We start from the raw sequence: 15,111 nt of genomic DNA, 5'->3' as shown, positions 1-15,111 counted from the left end.
CCGGACTCCACACAAAAAACATCGCTGATTCTGTTTCTGGGAGGAAAAGATGTATAATAATATGGTTATTACGAGGATACTGCAAAGTATGCACAAAGGCAGTACGTGGTCGCATCAACCTTCGCTGTGTGTTGGTTGATACTCCTGCTGTACTGTCTTCATGCATACTTTGCAGTATCTTTGTAATAACCTCATAATATAGAATTTTGTAAGAAGTGAATCTGACATTTATTTTGTTTTCCTTAATTCATTTTTACTGACTATATCAAGCATTTTGGTTCTCAGCTGTCATCACAGTTATCTCGAATACAGCCTTCCAATTTACCAAATGCTGTCATGAGGCGTACCAGAAACTGGTTTTCCGGGATTATTCCAGCCAGGCTGCAGCATGGAGGGGGCAGCGCCAGTGGAAGCGGCGCTGGAAGTGGAGCTGCAACTGGAACTTTTGGGAGCAGTGGTGGTGGTGGTTGTAGTAGTGCGAGCAGTGCCAACGCTAGTCAGATTCATAATTTGTAAGATGAATATTAAGGAATGAAGCGATGATGCAATTTTTTTAGCCACTTATTTATTCTGCTTTGAAATTAAATTTAAAGTAAAAAAAAAATGGAAAAAAAAAGCACTCAAAAGGCAATAATTTCTGGTGTTAGCAGCATTGGCTGGTTTTGCTCTACTCACGACGCATGTCATATTCCATAATTGGTGTTTCTAATTTAAGCGAACTAAATAAGCTGAACATTATATTAGAAACTTGCAGGATTATGTCAATGTATGCGATTTAGTCGTGTTGTTGTAAGGCAATCATTTAAAAAAAAAATAACAAACAATCAATGGTCTTATCTTTCAGTTGCCTATAATAATTTTATTTTATTTGAAGATTATTGACTCTAATGTAGCTACAAAACAGATATGTAAGTTATCGACTACCTGTCAGAATCTTTTACTGTGTTTAATAATTGCCGGTTATTGGCTTACCGTGAATGTAATACATGTACAGGCATTTATTAATGGCATTCATGTATTTGACGAAGTATGTACTAGAGGTAATGATGAAGATGATGGCCATGACAATTGAGATTGAGAAGATAATGCCAAATTACTTTGGGCTTTTTCATCTAACAAGTCAAGATAAAATTTAGAAATTTGTGGTCCATTACTTATCTTGTTAATTGTCAAGATTAGTCTGCTTTTTCTGTGGAGTGTCCTACGATTACATGTCGTCTTGACACAGTGAAAAGCAGATCGGGCTGCCAGGGCTGGTTTGGGTTACTGTATTATTTGTAGCTCACATGATGTTTTATTTTCCACACTTTAAATTAATATTCAGTACTAGCATGGGCAGGACAAGGGTATGCAAATTCGTTCACGCGATTAAGGTCTTTCTGAACTTGCGTACTTCATGTGACAACTTACATCATATCAAAGGCAACTTAAGATTCATGTAAGGTTTCAAATTTTTCAATTATTTTTGAAAATCATATTTTTTTTTCGCCTGTGATGGAAATCTGCATACTTACACTTGGCTACACATGTTTTTGTGATTAGACAAATGACGAAAACTTTCATGTTCAAGTTCAAGTGTTTGTTGAACCTGTTTTTACTCATTTTCATTCAAGAATGCATTTTTTTTTAAAAAGACATTGTTTATCGCAAGTATAGAATACTTGTGCTGTTTATTCGCGTACCGTTATTTTGTATTATTGGAAAAAACCTAATGTAATTTTTTCGTCTATCCCACGTTATCATATCAATGCTTTGAGAATAGAATATTCACATGCATTATAATAATAGTTATTTGTAACAATTTATTGGGATTTTAGGTGACTATCGTGTGAAATATTTGATTGTCCGGATTTGTGTAACGAATGTTAAAATGCCTTTCAATTTGATTGCGTTTTTGAAATTCAGAAACGTTTTTTTTTTTAATAGTTTTCTAATGCGTGTGAATTTCCAAAGATTTGCTTCTGTTTTAAATTACTGTGTGCAGTTGTTATTTGGAGTAATGGTGAATTATAAGTTATTTACCCCGCAACTCACAAATTTTGCATATTACTCCCAAGACTTTAATAAAGCTGTATGACTGATCTGAGAAGGATTTTACTACTCAACATATAGCAGGAACCTTTGATCTCGTGTCTGTGTTTTGGAGAAGTATCTTTCACAGTAAATTCAAATTCACTGTTGTATATTATCGATAAAGTTGCTCTCACAATTTGTACAACTTTTAGTGTTAAAATCATGGTGATAATGTCCGGAAGCCTTGCTTGGTGAGAAAATTCGTAATGCCAATTGATGGATGATCTTCAACATGCTCCATCTGTTGTGATTCTTGAGAGATGGACTGAATTCCATTGTGATCGGTTTACAGCCAATACTAATACCTGTCTGACCCTGCATGCAACTGTAGGGAGGATACTGATGTTTTCTTTGATAAGTCTTCACGATGTTCACTTACATGTACTTGATATACAGCATATGTTGAGGCGATTCTGAACATTCAACTTTAAGAAAACATGCATCTTCCTTCCTTCCTTCTTTTCATTGTCGTTCATTCTCTCCAGATATTTGAAATGCTGCCAGTCTGCCAAAGCTTCAAAAATGATCATTGTAATAATGACACTCGGCGCTCCAGTGGTAATTGGAATAGGTTGGAACCCTCTCCTTCTCCCTCCCACATTTGTTTTGTATTGAAAGGTTTCTATATAAGCTGCTGATTAGTTTACCATTAACAACACATTGTCATGAATTTGATTTCATTTTCATGTTATAGTTTCAATATTATATGTATTAAATAATTATTTAATTAAGAAAATATCCTTCCCCATTTAATTTAGTGGTTATTATTGATTTTTTTTTCAATGTCATATTATATATGATATGTTATAACATAGAATTCCAGCAAAGAATTAAAACTTGGGTAATTAATTTTTTTTTTATGTATTCATTTGAATTTTCATTGGTTCTTGAATGAAGTGTGCTGTGCTATTGAGATTGAAATATTTCTGACAAATCAGGTTTTTGTCTTTGCTAATACGTTACAAACAGTACTTGTCAGTGAAAGTGATAGTGAAGACTGAGGTTTTTTTTTTCAAATGGATCTTCCCACCAACTCTCACCCCTTACTCATTCATCAGACATGGACATTATATTCATACTGAGTTTTATTTTTATTTGCTGCATTTTAAAATACAGTTTACTGTTGAAGTTATTGTCTTATTGTCAAACCCAAAACTGATTTGATGAATGGGTGAGATATCAAGTGCAGGACTCAAGAAACTGTCCACAGAGTAACATACCATTTGGTGCATGCAGAATACTTTAAATCGTTAATGTAAAATAAAATATTTGTTCTATGAGAATCATATAAACTAAAAATTACATTGTTGTATTCATAATCGTTGAAATATTACTATTTTGACCATAGAACGACTCTGTGATTTATGTTATCATATGCACTACTAATAGAGCAAATACGGTATTATTTTTTTTTTTTATAGATTACTGTTTATTAATTTTTTTCATTTTTGGGTTTATGTAAATGAAGTAAATTTGTGCAAAACATCCGTTTTCTTTAAAAATTTTTCTTCTTTAGCCCTGCACAATATATTCTATTATTACTATTGTGTTGTCTGGTTGGTTCTTGCCTATAGTCATGCACACCTTATACAGTTCTAAACTTTGCTCACTGTTTTATCTATAGTGTTTTGTCACAAAAAAACAAACAAACTTTATTACTATAAAGCATGACATATAATAACTTGCCTGTAAACTTCAGATCTCAAATATCTGGCCAATATCACTATGTAAACATCCAATGTTGTGTGAACCCTCCCTTTGCACATGTGAAGTTTTTTAAGGAAACTGACACATTATTAAAGTGAATTGTGTAGCAACGATACCCCGTCCCTCATGAGACCAGTTATCAATTAATATTGTTTTTCCTTGTCATTACACCCTCTAGTGGCAGCATTATCAAATTCCTTTATCTTTAGATGATATTGAAATGAGATTTCTGTACATAACATGTGTTTACCCATCAAATTGTCATGGTATCGTTTTCTGTGCATTAAAAGCAGCTTGTTAAGACTTTTTTTTTTTTTTTTAAATAAGCCTTAAAATTTCATATGATATATTGTGTAAATAAATATACTACTAAAAGTTCATATCATATCACCAGACAATTAATCATATGTGCTGCTGTTCAGGTTTTTAAATGGTGATTTATTCTTCAATCAATAATTCAGAAATACAACTTTTAAATTAAAGATTTTACCATTTGTACTGCATAATGCAATTATGCAATTTCATTTTTTTTTAAAATTACATGTATCAATTTACTCATGTATGGCAAGAGAAAGAAAAATTCAACCTTGCATCTTTAAGGTTGTTAGATCCATATGCTGGAGAAAAAAAAAGGTGAAATTATAACTTTACTGTACTTTCATATATTTCTCTTTCAAAAGTGCATTTCATAGGACTCTTGTGGTTTATGGAATGTATGCAACGACGTTTAGGGAGTGTTTAATACTTTTATAGTAATGCGTTTAGTCTTCAATGTGTGACATGCGTACATTGTACAACTCCTGATTTGTCAATTACGGTACATCACTTTACAAACTTTTCGCCTACCGACCAAATATAATTTTGATGAATTGAAGATGTTAGTTTCTTTTGTTTTGCCAAATTTATCAAATCATATTTCAGTTCAAAAGACTTGGTGTTCATGTATTCAGCAAATTTGTTTACTGATTCATACTGACTATTACTTATTTTCACTGCAGATTATACTGTAGAATACTTTATTTCCGCTTGGAATATATTTTTGCTGAAGGGATGCTTCCGTAAAAATAGATTCAAGCGAATATACCTCTTTCCTACATTTCACATTCAACTCATCAACAATCAGTGAAAATAAATTCCATACAAAACACCCAAAAAGTTTTTTTAGCGAAAATTTATTCCAGCTAAAATAAAGTAGTCTAGAAGAAACTGTGAAATACTTTATTTTCGCTTCGAATTAATTTTCGCTATTTTTGCTGAAGGAATGATTCAGTGAAAATAAAATCCAGCGAATATACCTTTTTTTTCCTATGTTTTACATTCAACTCATCAATTCAGTGAAAATAAATTTTAGTTAAAATAAAGTCTTTCACAGTATTCAGTTTATATGCAATGAACCAATGACAAGTGCATGCAGTTTTCTTTTGTAAATAAGAGAGAAAAATCTCTACAACACTGAAAAATCCAATGCAGTGTCTTAGTGGTACATACTTGCATGTGTAAACTTTATTTTTTTCCCAAAACCAGCCTTATATGAATACCAGTAGAGCAAATTATTTTAAAACGTGCAGGACTCTCGCTACCAGTGAAATGTACATATTATAATGATCAAGTGAATATCATTTATGAGTTTGATAGTGTTTACTAGATTTTCAGAACTCTTTGTTTATTGCTTTTCAGATTGTAAGCATTTGTAATTCACTCGTTTAACATATTCAAAAATAGTTCATTTATACATCATGTCTTGGTTTTTAAGGTTTATTTTCACACACTTCTTTTTTTACTAGGAAACGGTATGTATTAAGTGAGTGCAGGTCTGGAAGGGTGTTTGTTTACATGGACTTAAATAAGTATTTCTATGTAGCTCTTTAAAGTTCAAAATGTACTCATGCTAACTCTTGCAGGAATATTTGAAGAACCATATTACAAATATATTGAATTTTTTGTTTTGGAAATTCCAGTAAGCATTTTCTAAATAATATGGGGTATGATATACCGGTAAATTATGCATGCCCCAATGACTCCATCCTCAGTTGGTGACAATTCAAAAACAAAATTTGCAGACTTGTTTTCATTTTGAGGGACAGGGTTTGCTGTTTTGACATGTTTGCACAGGATTTGATTTTTGTTTAAAAAGTGCTGTTACGGCAAGTAATGTACACTATTAAACTACTATTGGTATTCTACTCCAGGTTTCGTCATTTCTATGTTTCGATAGTTTGAAAGGTTATATACCGGTGAAAATTGCACAGAAATGACTTTATAAAATAATCCTTCTCATCAAAGTGTTTGTGGCATTTTTATACTTCCTGCTACAGTCTACAGAACTCTAAAATCATGTGGACTGCAATGTTCTGAAACAGAACTTCAGGCAGGATTATATTATCGGTGACACTGCCTGCTGTACCAGTATTTTCTTTTAATGATTTATTAAAAAACAATGTAATGTTACGTAGCTTTCTGTAGAACTCTTAGTCTGGTTATGATTGAATTTGCAGACTTACATGTTGAGCTTAACTAAAACTAAATTAAATGTACAGTCTATTCAAATAAACCTGTGTGTTTGTGTGGTTTATTTCTCGTAATAAATATTACTCATTATACATCTGTCACCGTAAGCCATGACTTGCAGCATGCCGTAATTTTGCAGTATTTTACGGGGTATTTTCATCCTACCATATAAGGAATTCCAAATATGAAATGATTATGTGCGTATGTGTCCTCTAATAATAAAAACAAACATGGCTGCCAACAGGGTTTGACTGAACTCCACACAAAGAAGTCCGCTGATTCTGTTCTAAACATTCTGGATTTCGGCATTCTCATGATGTATCCTTGGAAGGAAAAGAAGTAATAATAAGGTTATTACGAGGATACGTCAAAGTATACACTCAGACAGTACGTCGTTGCGTCGACCTTTGCTGTGCGTCAGTCTATACTTCCACTGTACTGTCTTCGTGCATACTTTGATGTATCCTCCTAATAACCACATACTATTGTCACCTGCTGTCTGGGTATGATGGCGATTTAATGCAACCAAATTTGAAATCAAAGACTCCAGTTTTCTAACGTTGTATAACAGGAGGTGTACAATGTTTTTTAGTTAACTGTATATTGTGTTGCTAGAAACTGACTAAAGAAAGATGGTAACACACGTGTGGACATTACAATAATCGGTGCTACAGAAAAACAATTACATATGTCTAAGTAATGAATCTGACAATAAATTACGTCATGAATGTTCTTTTATGAAAAACTGCTCACCTGCTGTTGGATCTGTCTCAGAAAACTGGTGCGTTCGTAGTCCTAGAGTGTGTCAGCTCTGCACTACCTTGCCATACCTGGGCACAATAAATTTCACTCTGTTCAGATATTAAGTGCCCGAAAGTTCTGTTAATGGGACTTTATTTGTGCTTTCCGTCCGCCCCGTTTCTCTTGCATCTCCAAAATTTTCTCAGAAATTCTGCAGCAGATATCGATGAAACATAGAAGGTTGATGAACAATAATATGTTAAATATGCACCGATTTTTTTTTTTTCACAATCTGAGAGCCCTAAGTGGGTCTTCAAGATTTACTCATAAATTAGCTCTCCAAACAACACTGACAGAACAACTTAACATGCTCAGAATAAATAATTAGGTTAGATTGTATAGCTTGGGTTTTCAGTGACGTCATGGCCTTGATCTGAATAGATGCTGAAATCTTGAAAAAAAATGGTCCAAATGTTGTATCTTTAAACTGTAAAATGTTGCATTCCATTATAAAGAGCCATCACTGAAATACCGGGTCACAAAGTTGAAGATCAGTGAAAACACTTTACAGTTACTGTTTGTAATCTTGGCCAGGCACATTGACACATAAGGTCTTCAGTTGTCAGCAGCTAGTGGAAAAATGGGTCGCACATTCCATGGCTCCACAAATTTCTGTATCTAGGTACAGCGCCACCAACGGCCGTTGTGGTCATAATGCGAGTCGCATGCAAAATTAAAACCAAAACATTTGGAAATGTGTTGATTCTTATTCAGATAACAGGGAAATTGTCACAATGGGTTAAAGGCTTAATATGCCATACTGGTCATTTTGGATTCTTGGTGAGGATGGGTGCGGCATTCTAAGATAAGCTAAGGCATAGTGAATGATAGTTTACACTGCCTTAAAATCTGGTTAAATTAATGACCGTAGTTTCACTGGTTAGCTACTTTCAAATATAGATCTGGACATCCTGCTAAGATTTTCTCAACTATGTAAATTTATCGCAAAATTATTGGAGGGGGAGGGGGTCCACTTTCATCACCATGGCAACTACCAATTCTAAACACCATTGTGCATGGGGGCAAAAAGTGCCATATTCTAATGTTCAGATTAGCTGCACGCTATGTTTATTAGTATCTTGGTCACCTACTAACTGTGGAAACAAAATCTCAGTCCAGACATCCCTAAAAGAGAGTAACCAATGGAATGAAAAGTCTGATTAACAAAATACACAAGAGAAAATTCTCTGGTGTCTTTGGGTAAACCAGGATATAGATTCAAATTGTTTGATATGAACTGATTTTCCCAGAACTGCTCAAGTTAACAGATGGTTGTTATTGCAGAATGCATGTGCGAGAGTTGTTTTGATAATAGTGGTTTTTTCCCCACAACCCAGTGCGCTGTCCCAGTGACAAGCATGAATGAGTTTTAATCTGGTCATGAGCATTGAATACAGACTCAAATGCAATACAATACAAACTCCTTGAGATCCTTCGACGCATTCCAATTATCCCAGGAATTACCCCGTCACCTTGATAGTCTCATTTCATACCACCAGCCTTTAACAGGTCTACAATCTCAAATCACCAGAGTATATTTGAGAGCTTGACGTCATTAAATTGTGATTGTGGGTTGACTAAAAGAAATTCTGGGAGGGGAGATTGTAGAAAAACTTTTTTCCTTCAAATTAGAGTTTTGCTCTAAATTTACCAGACCAGATGTTCAAATGGTGCACTCCCAAGTCATTCAGAGCTACATTGCAATACAGCAAAAGATTGGGTTTAACAAAGCTGCGAATAACCCAACGCGAAGTGCATACTGCCCTCTAGAGCAAAAATGATGTATGCATAAATTGGTTGGTACTTTTTGCCAGTCAAGTTTTGATCCAAATTCTGGCAACCAATGTAGTCTATTGAACAAATAAACTATGCTCTTCAAGTCAGTGTTCTCACCAGACAAGACATTTGACACATGGTTTACTTTTTTTCGTCCCAATTTTTTTTTACTCAGAATCAAATTGTCTCACAAAAATAGTGTTAAGTGTAGAATAAAACTGAAACAAACATTTGAGAACACTGTCTCCATTATAAGGGGAACAAAATGCTTCATTTCTGTCTAGTTCCACATGAATGAGGAATTGTTACATTTTCTAAACTGATGCAACAATTCTACGCAACATTTAATTCCTGGTGAAAACGCAGCTTGCCTTAGCATCATTCAACAATACACAGACAACACCATAGAAAAACACCAACAAATGTCTAGATAAATTCTCTGGTTTAATGTTTTATACAAAAAAAAATCAAAACAAGTGTCTTCATTTTCCAAAGGAAAAGTAACATGACAATAAAACAAAGTTTTACATCAAAATGATCACAAATAACACAATTAGGTAAAATAACAAATATATATTCTTAGGCAGTTTTCTAACTTTCCATCACTTGGGGCTTGATATTGCTAAGGTCACTAAGACACTACACATAAATTAGTGGTCAGCCATACTGCACTGCCATAATGCCCGATTTGTCAATGCTTAGAAAATGTTTGAGATCTAACACTGCCTTTACACTTTCCATGCAGTTATAGGCACACACTCCGCAACATAGAAAAATATTCAAAAAATCTAAGCGAATCAAATTCTAAATCATACAAATATGTAAACCTGCTTTGTTTCAGTTTCTTTTTTGATATTTAAATTAGTTTCCTAATATTTCTCAGCAATTGTGTGTCAAGATTTTCTTGAACAAGCATTGCAAATATGTGCGATTCTACATCTTCAAGGTTTTATTTCTGGGCAATTCTTTGTTTTACCACTTCAATAGGTGATTTTACCGTTCAACTGCGAGATGCATGAAGGACGCGTGTCGAACATTTGCCGCAAAAATCAAACGATTTGATTTTGAACCCGAACTTCTTTATTTCGTAGCTCACATCGACCGACCAATCTTCGACAGAGGAATATTGTTTTTGAATACCCTTATTTAATCGAAATTGTCCATCATCAAATGTGTGCCCCCCAAAATAATTTTGCGTTTGTCGAATCCCACGCAATGTTCGACACCACTACGACCTTTGTTTGACCTGTTTTTACGTTCGATTTCACGCATAAAGCCTGTTTCTCGCAGCGAACAGAAAATGGTCTATTGTACTAAACACAAATAATTGGGACGAAAATCTTGTTGACTATCATATTGCTGTTAAAGGATAAAGATGGCAGTTTAAAGTCTAATGTGATGTATTCTGTTGCTGTGCATTTAATAGCACTCCACAGTAACCTTATAGCTAAGGAGAACAGGGCATTATCATGCAAATAAAAATCTTATCACAATCTGCTGCACAGATTGATATATGATACTGTAAATCGATTTAATTTTGCAAAGAATTATCACAAAATTGTGGAGCAGTTGCAGTCTTTCAAAGCAGAGGGAGTCTGTGACTTTCATGAAATCTCATTCTTCAAAACACCCTTATAAACGGAGAACACTTCTGGCATTGGAAACGATTTACAGTCTTGTTGGAGCAGTTAAAGGATGAAGTGTTAAAGGCCCAATTTACTTGCCCCGGGCAAGTGTGAATTGGAGGTGTGGCTATGCTAATGAGTGTTGTTAATCACTTGTATAGCCTATGACGCATCCTGTTTCAGCGGTCCAACATGTGACTTTGATTGACAGTAGTTAGTTATGCAAGATTAGTAGCGCATCCCTTTCCTCGGTTCGTGTTTTTGACTTTTATCCGCCAAAATCTCAGCTCGTACACTATTTATTGTCATAAATACTACACACAGTCACTGCTGTGATATTCATAGTCACATGCATCCACTTTGGCACGACATAATCGACCTGCAAGTTCGAGAAAACGCGTTTTTACGGGAGCTTGGCTGGAGCTGTTCACTACAATGTGACAAGCAAGGAAATCATTCCTATTGTTTAAGAGCGTATTTATAGTATACCTGGGCCTTTAAAGGGGAACCGCTCAATCCCATGGATTGCACCAAAGAATCATGGGACACTATTGTTTATGTTGTTAACAAAGTTAATCTATCTTTTGTTATGTAGTGTAATTTTAATCCAGAACGTAAATTTGTTGTGAGATTAGGCTTAACTGGAAGTGTCCCTTTAAGTTGTACCACAGTAAGCTGTCCAGCTTCTGCTCAAAATATTATGTAACATTGATACCTTCTGACTGCCAAGACTGGCTGATGGCTGATGACTAGTAGAACGATACCACGTGATATGTAATTGTTTTTCAGAAGGAACTACATTATTTGCGCATCTGGCCTGACTGAAATAATAAACCACAATGGTCTGCATATGTTATGCAGTTAAGTCTGTGAGAGAGGCTGTCACGAAACCAATCTAATTGCAAAAATTGTCACTGGTTCATGCGATGTAAAATCACACAGCACTGCATAGGAATACTGGCGCCTGGAACTTTTCACTCATCATAACATGCCACAGATGGGTAAACGAATTTAACTTTGGCACAAAATCACTTCTCAACTGAACTAACAGCGGGGAGGGAGGAGTGAAAAAAAAAAATGTTAAATTATGATTTCTTATTGTAATACATACACTTAGTGCATATGGATATAATACTGTATCGTATCTAGGTAAGGCAAGTTTACTACTGGTTATTTTTCTTTTTCTTTATGTTTTGTTTTTGTCTTTGATTTTTTAGGTTTTTTATGCTTGTGTTTTTTTTTGTGAGTTTTGGTGGTACTATCCTCATCCTTTCCAGAGGTCTTCCTCTTCTTTGTTTTATGCTTTTTATGCTTTTTGTGTTTCTTATGCTTCTTGTGGCTCTTCCTAGTAGGACTCTGGCTTTGGCTGGATCTTGCAGTGCTACTACTCAAAGTGCGGCTGCGACTTCTACTGGCACTTTGTTCATCAACTTTTAGAGATTCCTCATCCCCACTTTCTGATTCACTTGATTCATTGTAATCTGGCTCAAAGTTGGCTTCGCTTTGCTCAAGATCTAAAGTGCCTTTAGGTGACTGTGATGTTGAAGGAGCATTGCTAGCCCCGGACTCGTACTCTTCTTGTTCCCATTTTGATACCGGTACAGTTATTGTGATAAGTTCTTCAACAGGAGTTGATTCAGAATTCTCCTGACTGTTTGAGCCTGTAGCATCCTTTTCTTTCTTCATTGTGACTTCTCTACTCCCCATATGAGCGGCACTGTTATCCAGTTCCACAGACAACCTGAACTCTCTCTTGTCCTTCAACTCGTCCTTCACTTTAACAACAGAAGAGATCTTCTCTCGTTTCTCTTCAGTCTTAACAATTTTACTTTCTATGGGTGTTGGTTTTTTACCCTTGATATGTTGAGGACTGTTAGCAGAGCTTGCACTGGAATAATCAACAACTTTAACCTTAGATTTCAAAGGACTCCTGATCCCGATATCATCTTTAGATTCTAATTTGACAGTCTTTTCTGGATTCTGCAATTCAACATTCTTAGCAGAAGTAGGCCTTTTGTCATCTGAAACACTCACAGTTTTTGTATCTTTCTTTTTCTGGAGTTTCGATACTTTCTCACTGTTTTTTATTAGCTCGCTTGCATCTGGTATGTCATGCATCTTTGGTGAAACTATATCAGGTCTGGCAATTTTTACACCCGGCTCATCAGGTAACTCTGCGGTGTCAGATGATTTTGAATGCTTCCTCTTCTTCTTAGACTTATCTTTCTTGATTTTCTTCTTAGGTTCCGTTTCCTCAGCCATTTCTACAACCTCATCGGTCGCTTCAGTGACTTTTACATCACTCTCATTTTTTGTTTTGCCAACTTTTTTCTTCTTCTCTTTTTTCTTCTTCTCTTTTTTAGTTTCTTTGGCAGCATTCACAATACTATCTTCCTTTACAGTTTGGGCACTGTCTACCACCTTAGAAGACTTTTTCACAGGTTCAGCAGACCTTTTTGATTTCTTACTGGTATGTTCTTTAGAACTTCTTGATGAAGATTTGGTGGTTTCAATATTTTCTTTCTGTTCACTCCTCTCAGAGTGCTTTCTCTCTTTTCGATCCCGGTGGTCCCTTCTTACTTGATCATCTGTTCTTTCTCGACTCCTTTGTTTATCTCTGACCCGATCATCTGGCCTAGCTAATCTTTCCGGACTGGCAGATCTAGTACGTTTTCTTGGTCTTTCATGTTCAACTGGAGATCTAGATCGTCGCAATGGGCGCTTAGCAAGTCTTTCCCTGTTAATTTCCTCCCTTCCCCTATATCCACCATGCTGTAAAGGAAGAGGTGATGGTCTACGTCTCTGTGGCGACCAAGCTCCAGCATCTAGGTGTGGCTGCATTGGCTGTCTATACCTGTCATCGGTGTATTGACGATATCTATCTTCATAGTATCTATCATAGTGCCTGGGATCCATTTGGGGATCAGGCATTGAGTCATAGGGAGAATCATACCGCGGATCAAGTCTATCATAATACCTGGGTTGGTCATATCTAGGTGCACGATCATCATACCCTCGCATAATCCTAGTATCATACCTGGGATCATAAGATTGTTCAGGCGGCATGGCTCGGCGACTCCTATAATATGGAGGAGGGGACCGTGAACGCCTGTCATTATAGTATCTGGTAGGAGGAGGTGAACGTGGACGTGGGCGGTCACGTTCACGTTCATAAGAACGAGGTCTCCTATAGGATGGTGGAGATCTCCGACGAGGTGTCCTTGAACGAGACCTACGTCTTGAACGTGATCTTGATCTGTATCTTGTTCGAGGAGGAGACTTGCTGTAACCACGTGAACGACTATGATCAGTACTACTACTGCTGCTACTACTACTGCTACTGCGGCTATGACTTCTACTGCGGCTGCTGTAAGAACTTGATCGGGAACTACTACTCGAGTAACTTGAAGACCAAGAATTTGATCTTGAACGAGATCTTGACCTAGACATCTGACGAAGCTTCTGTTCTTGTTTATATTGCAGCAATTCTCTTGCAAAATCATCCATAGGATCAGACTTTTTATACTGAGCTCTGAAAAAAACAAAAACAATTCACAATACCCATTAATGTTGACGACTGCATTAGTAGATAGTTCAACATTGGACAAAATATTTGCAAAGCCCCAATTGCCCAGTATAATTCCAATGAATCCAGAACACACATGTGCAATCTCTGACCAAAGCTGATCAGATTTCACAGATGGTGGAAACTTCAAGATGCACAGAAAAACAGGCCACTGGTCTTAATCATGTCATATATTGGATTGTTAAGTGAGGGAGGGGGATATTTAATTTGGAATGGCATTTACAAAAACACTTACTGTAGCTTCCTTTGTTCTCTGTAGAATTCTTCTTCACTCAGTGGTCTTGGATCTGGTGGATATATAGGCATTGGTGGTGGTCCAGGTAGAATTGATCCCGGTGGAGGGCCAGGCATAATATGTGGTGGCGGTGGTGGTTGCGGTGGAGCCATACCAGGCAGCCCGGACATATGAACTTCAGGTAGCAGTGGAGGAAGAGATGCTGGTGGTGGAGCAGAGCCTATAAGGGGTGCTATATGCCTGGGGGGTGGGCCATGGTATCCTGGCTGAGGTGGTGGAACTCTGGGTCTTGGACCAAGTGGAAGTGTTGAACCTGGAGGTGAAGTAAGTCCAGGTGGTAGTGGTGGTCGATGCCGTGGGGGTGCTGGTCCCCTAGGTCTAGGTTCATTAGGTCGGTGCCTCGTATACCCGGGTGGTGTTGGTCTATGAACAGGAGGACGGTCATTAGAGTAAGCTGACACAGGGGGTGGATTGTCTCTTGGGTAGACTGAAAGCAGCGGTGGTGGGCCATTCACTCTTTGTGGTGGACCAGTTCCTTGTCCTTGTGGAAGGGGAGCTCCCATCCTCACTGGTGGTCCTGTGACTGAGGCTGCAGCTGAAAAACCAGAGTTGAAATTCTTGTCTGATAGACAAGGTAAAAAAAAAACCTATTACCAACTAGATAATACATGCATACATTTTTGAACAGGCATTATCACAATACTACTTTAAAATGCAAACTATTTAAACATGATCACAAAATCAAGGAATTGAGTGCAGCGAGTAAAATAGCATGTCATTTCAGAAGAGAATAAAAGTCA

The 15,111-nt window shown here is 36.5% G+C and overlaps 2 protein-coding genes across 3 annotated transcripts in view; one reads left to right on the top strand and one right to left on the bottom strand.

Moving 5' to 3' along the window:
• The window catches only part of LOC100371949 (N-alpha-acetyltransferase 60-like), a 65,634-nt gene extending 59,303 nt beyond the window's left edge, over positions 1 to 6,331 (top strand). The window contains exon 5 of the mRNA XM_006824368.3: positions 258 to 6,331. Coding sequence (XP_006824431.1) covers positions 258 to 516 — 259 coding nt within the window. The 3' untranslated portion in view covers positions 517 to 6,331. The remainder of the gene's footprint in view (positions 1 to 257) is intronic.
• Positions 6,332 to 9,290: 2,959 nt separating this feature from the next.
• The window catches only part of LOC100371801 (uncharacterized), a 28,338-nt gene continuing 22,517 nt past the window's right edge, over positions 9,291 to 15,111 (bottom strand). The window contains exons 12-13 of one of the 2 annotated variants that reach the window (XM_006824363.3): positions 14,312 to 14,933; positions 9,291 to 14,022 (exon numbers count right to left, since the gene is read on the bottom strand). In XM_006824363.3, the coding sequence (XP_006824426.1) occupies positions 11,661 to 14,022; positions 14,312 to 14,933 (2,984 nt within the window). In that variant the 3' untranslated portion in view covers positions 9,291 to 11,660. The remainder of the gene's footprint in view (positions 14,023 to 14,311; positions 14,934 to 15,111) is intronic. The other variant, XM_085502320.1, reaches the window with a different exon arrangement.

This window comes from Saccoglossus kowalevskii, chromosome 8, assembly GCF_978046115.1.
Source record: "Saccoglossus kowalevskii chromosome 8, keSacKowa6.1, whole genome shotgun sequence".
In the NCBI taxonomy this organism is placed as follows: domain Eukaryota; kingdom Metazoa; phylum Hemichordata; class Enteropneusta; family Harrimaniidae; genus Saccoglossus; species Saccoglossus kowalevskii.
The sequence above is the reverse complement of the archived record's forward strand: the minus strand, read 5'-3'. Positions and strand labels throughout refer to the sequence as shown.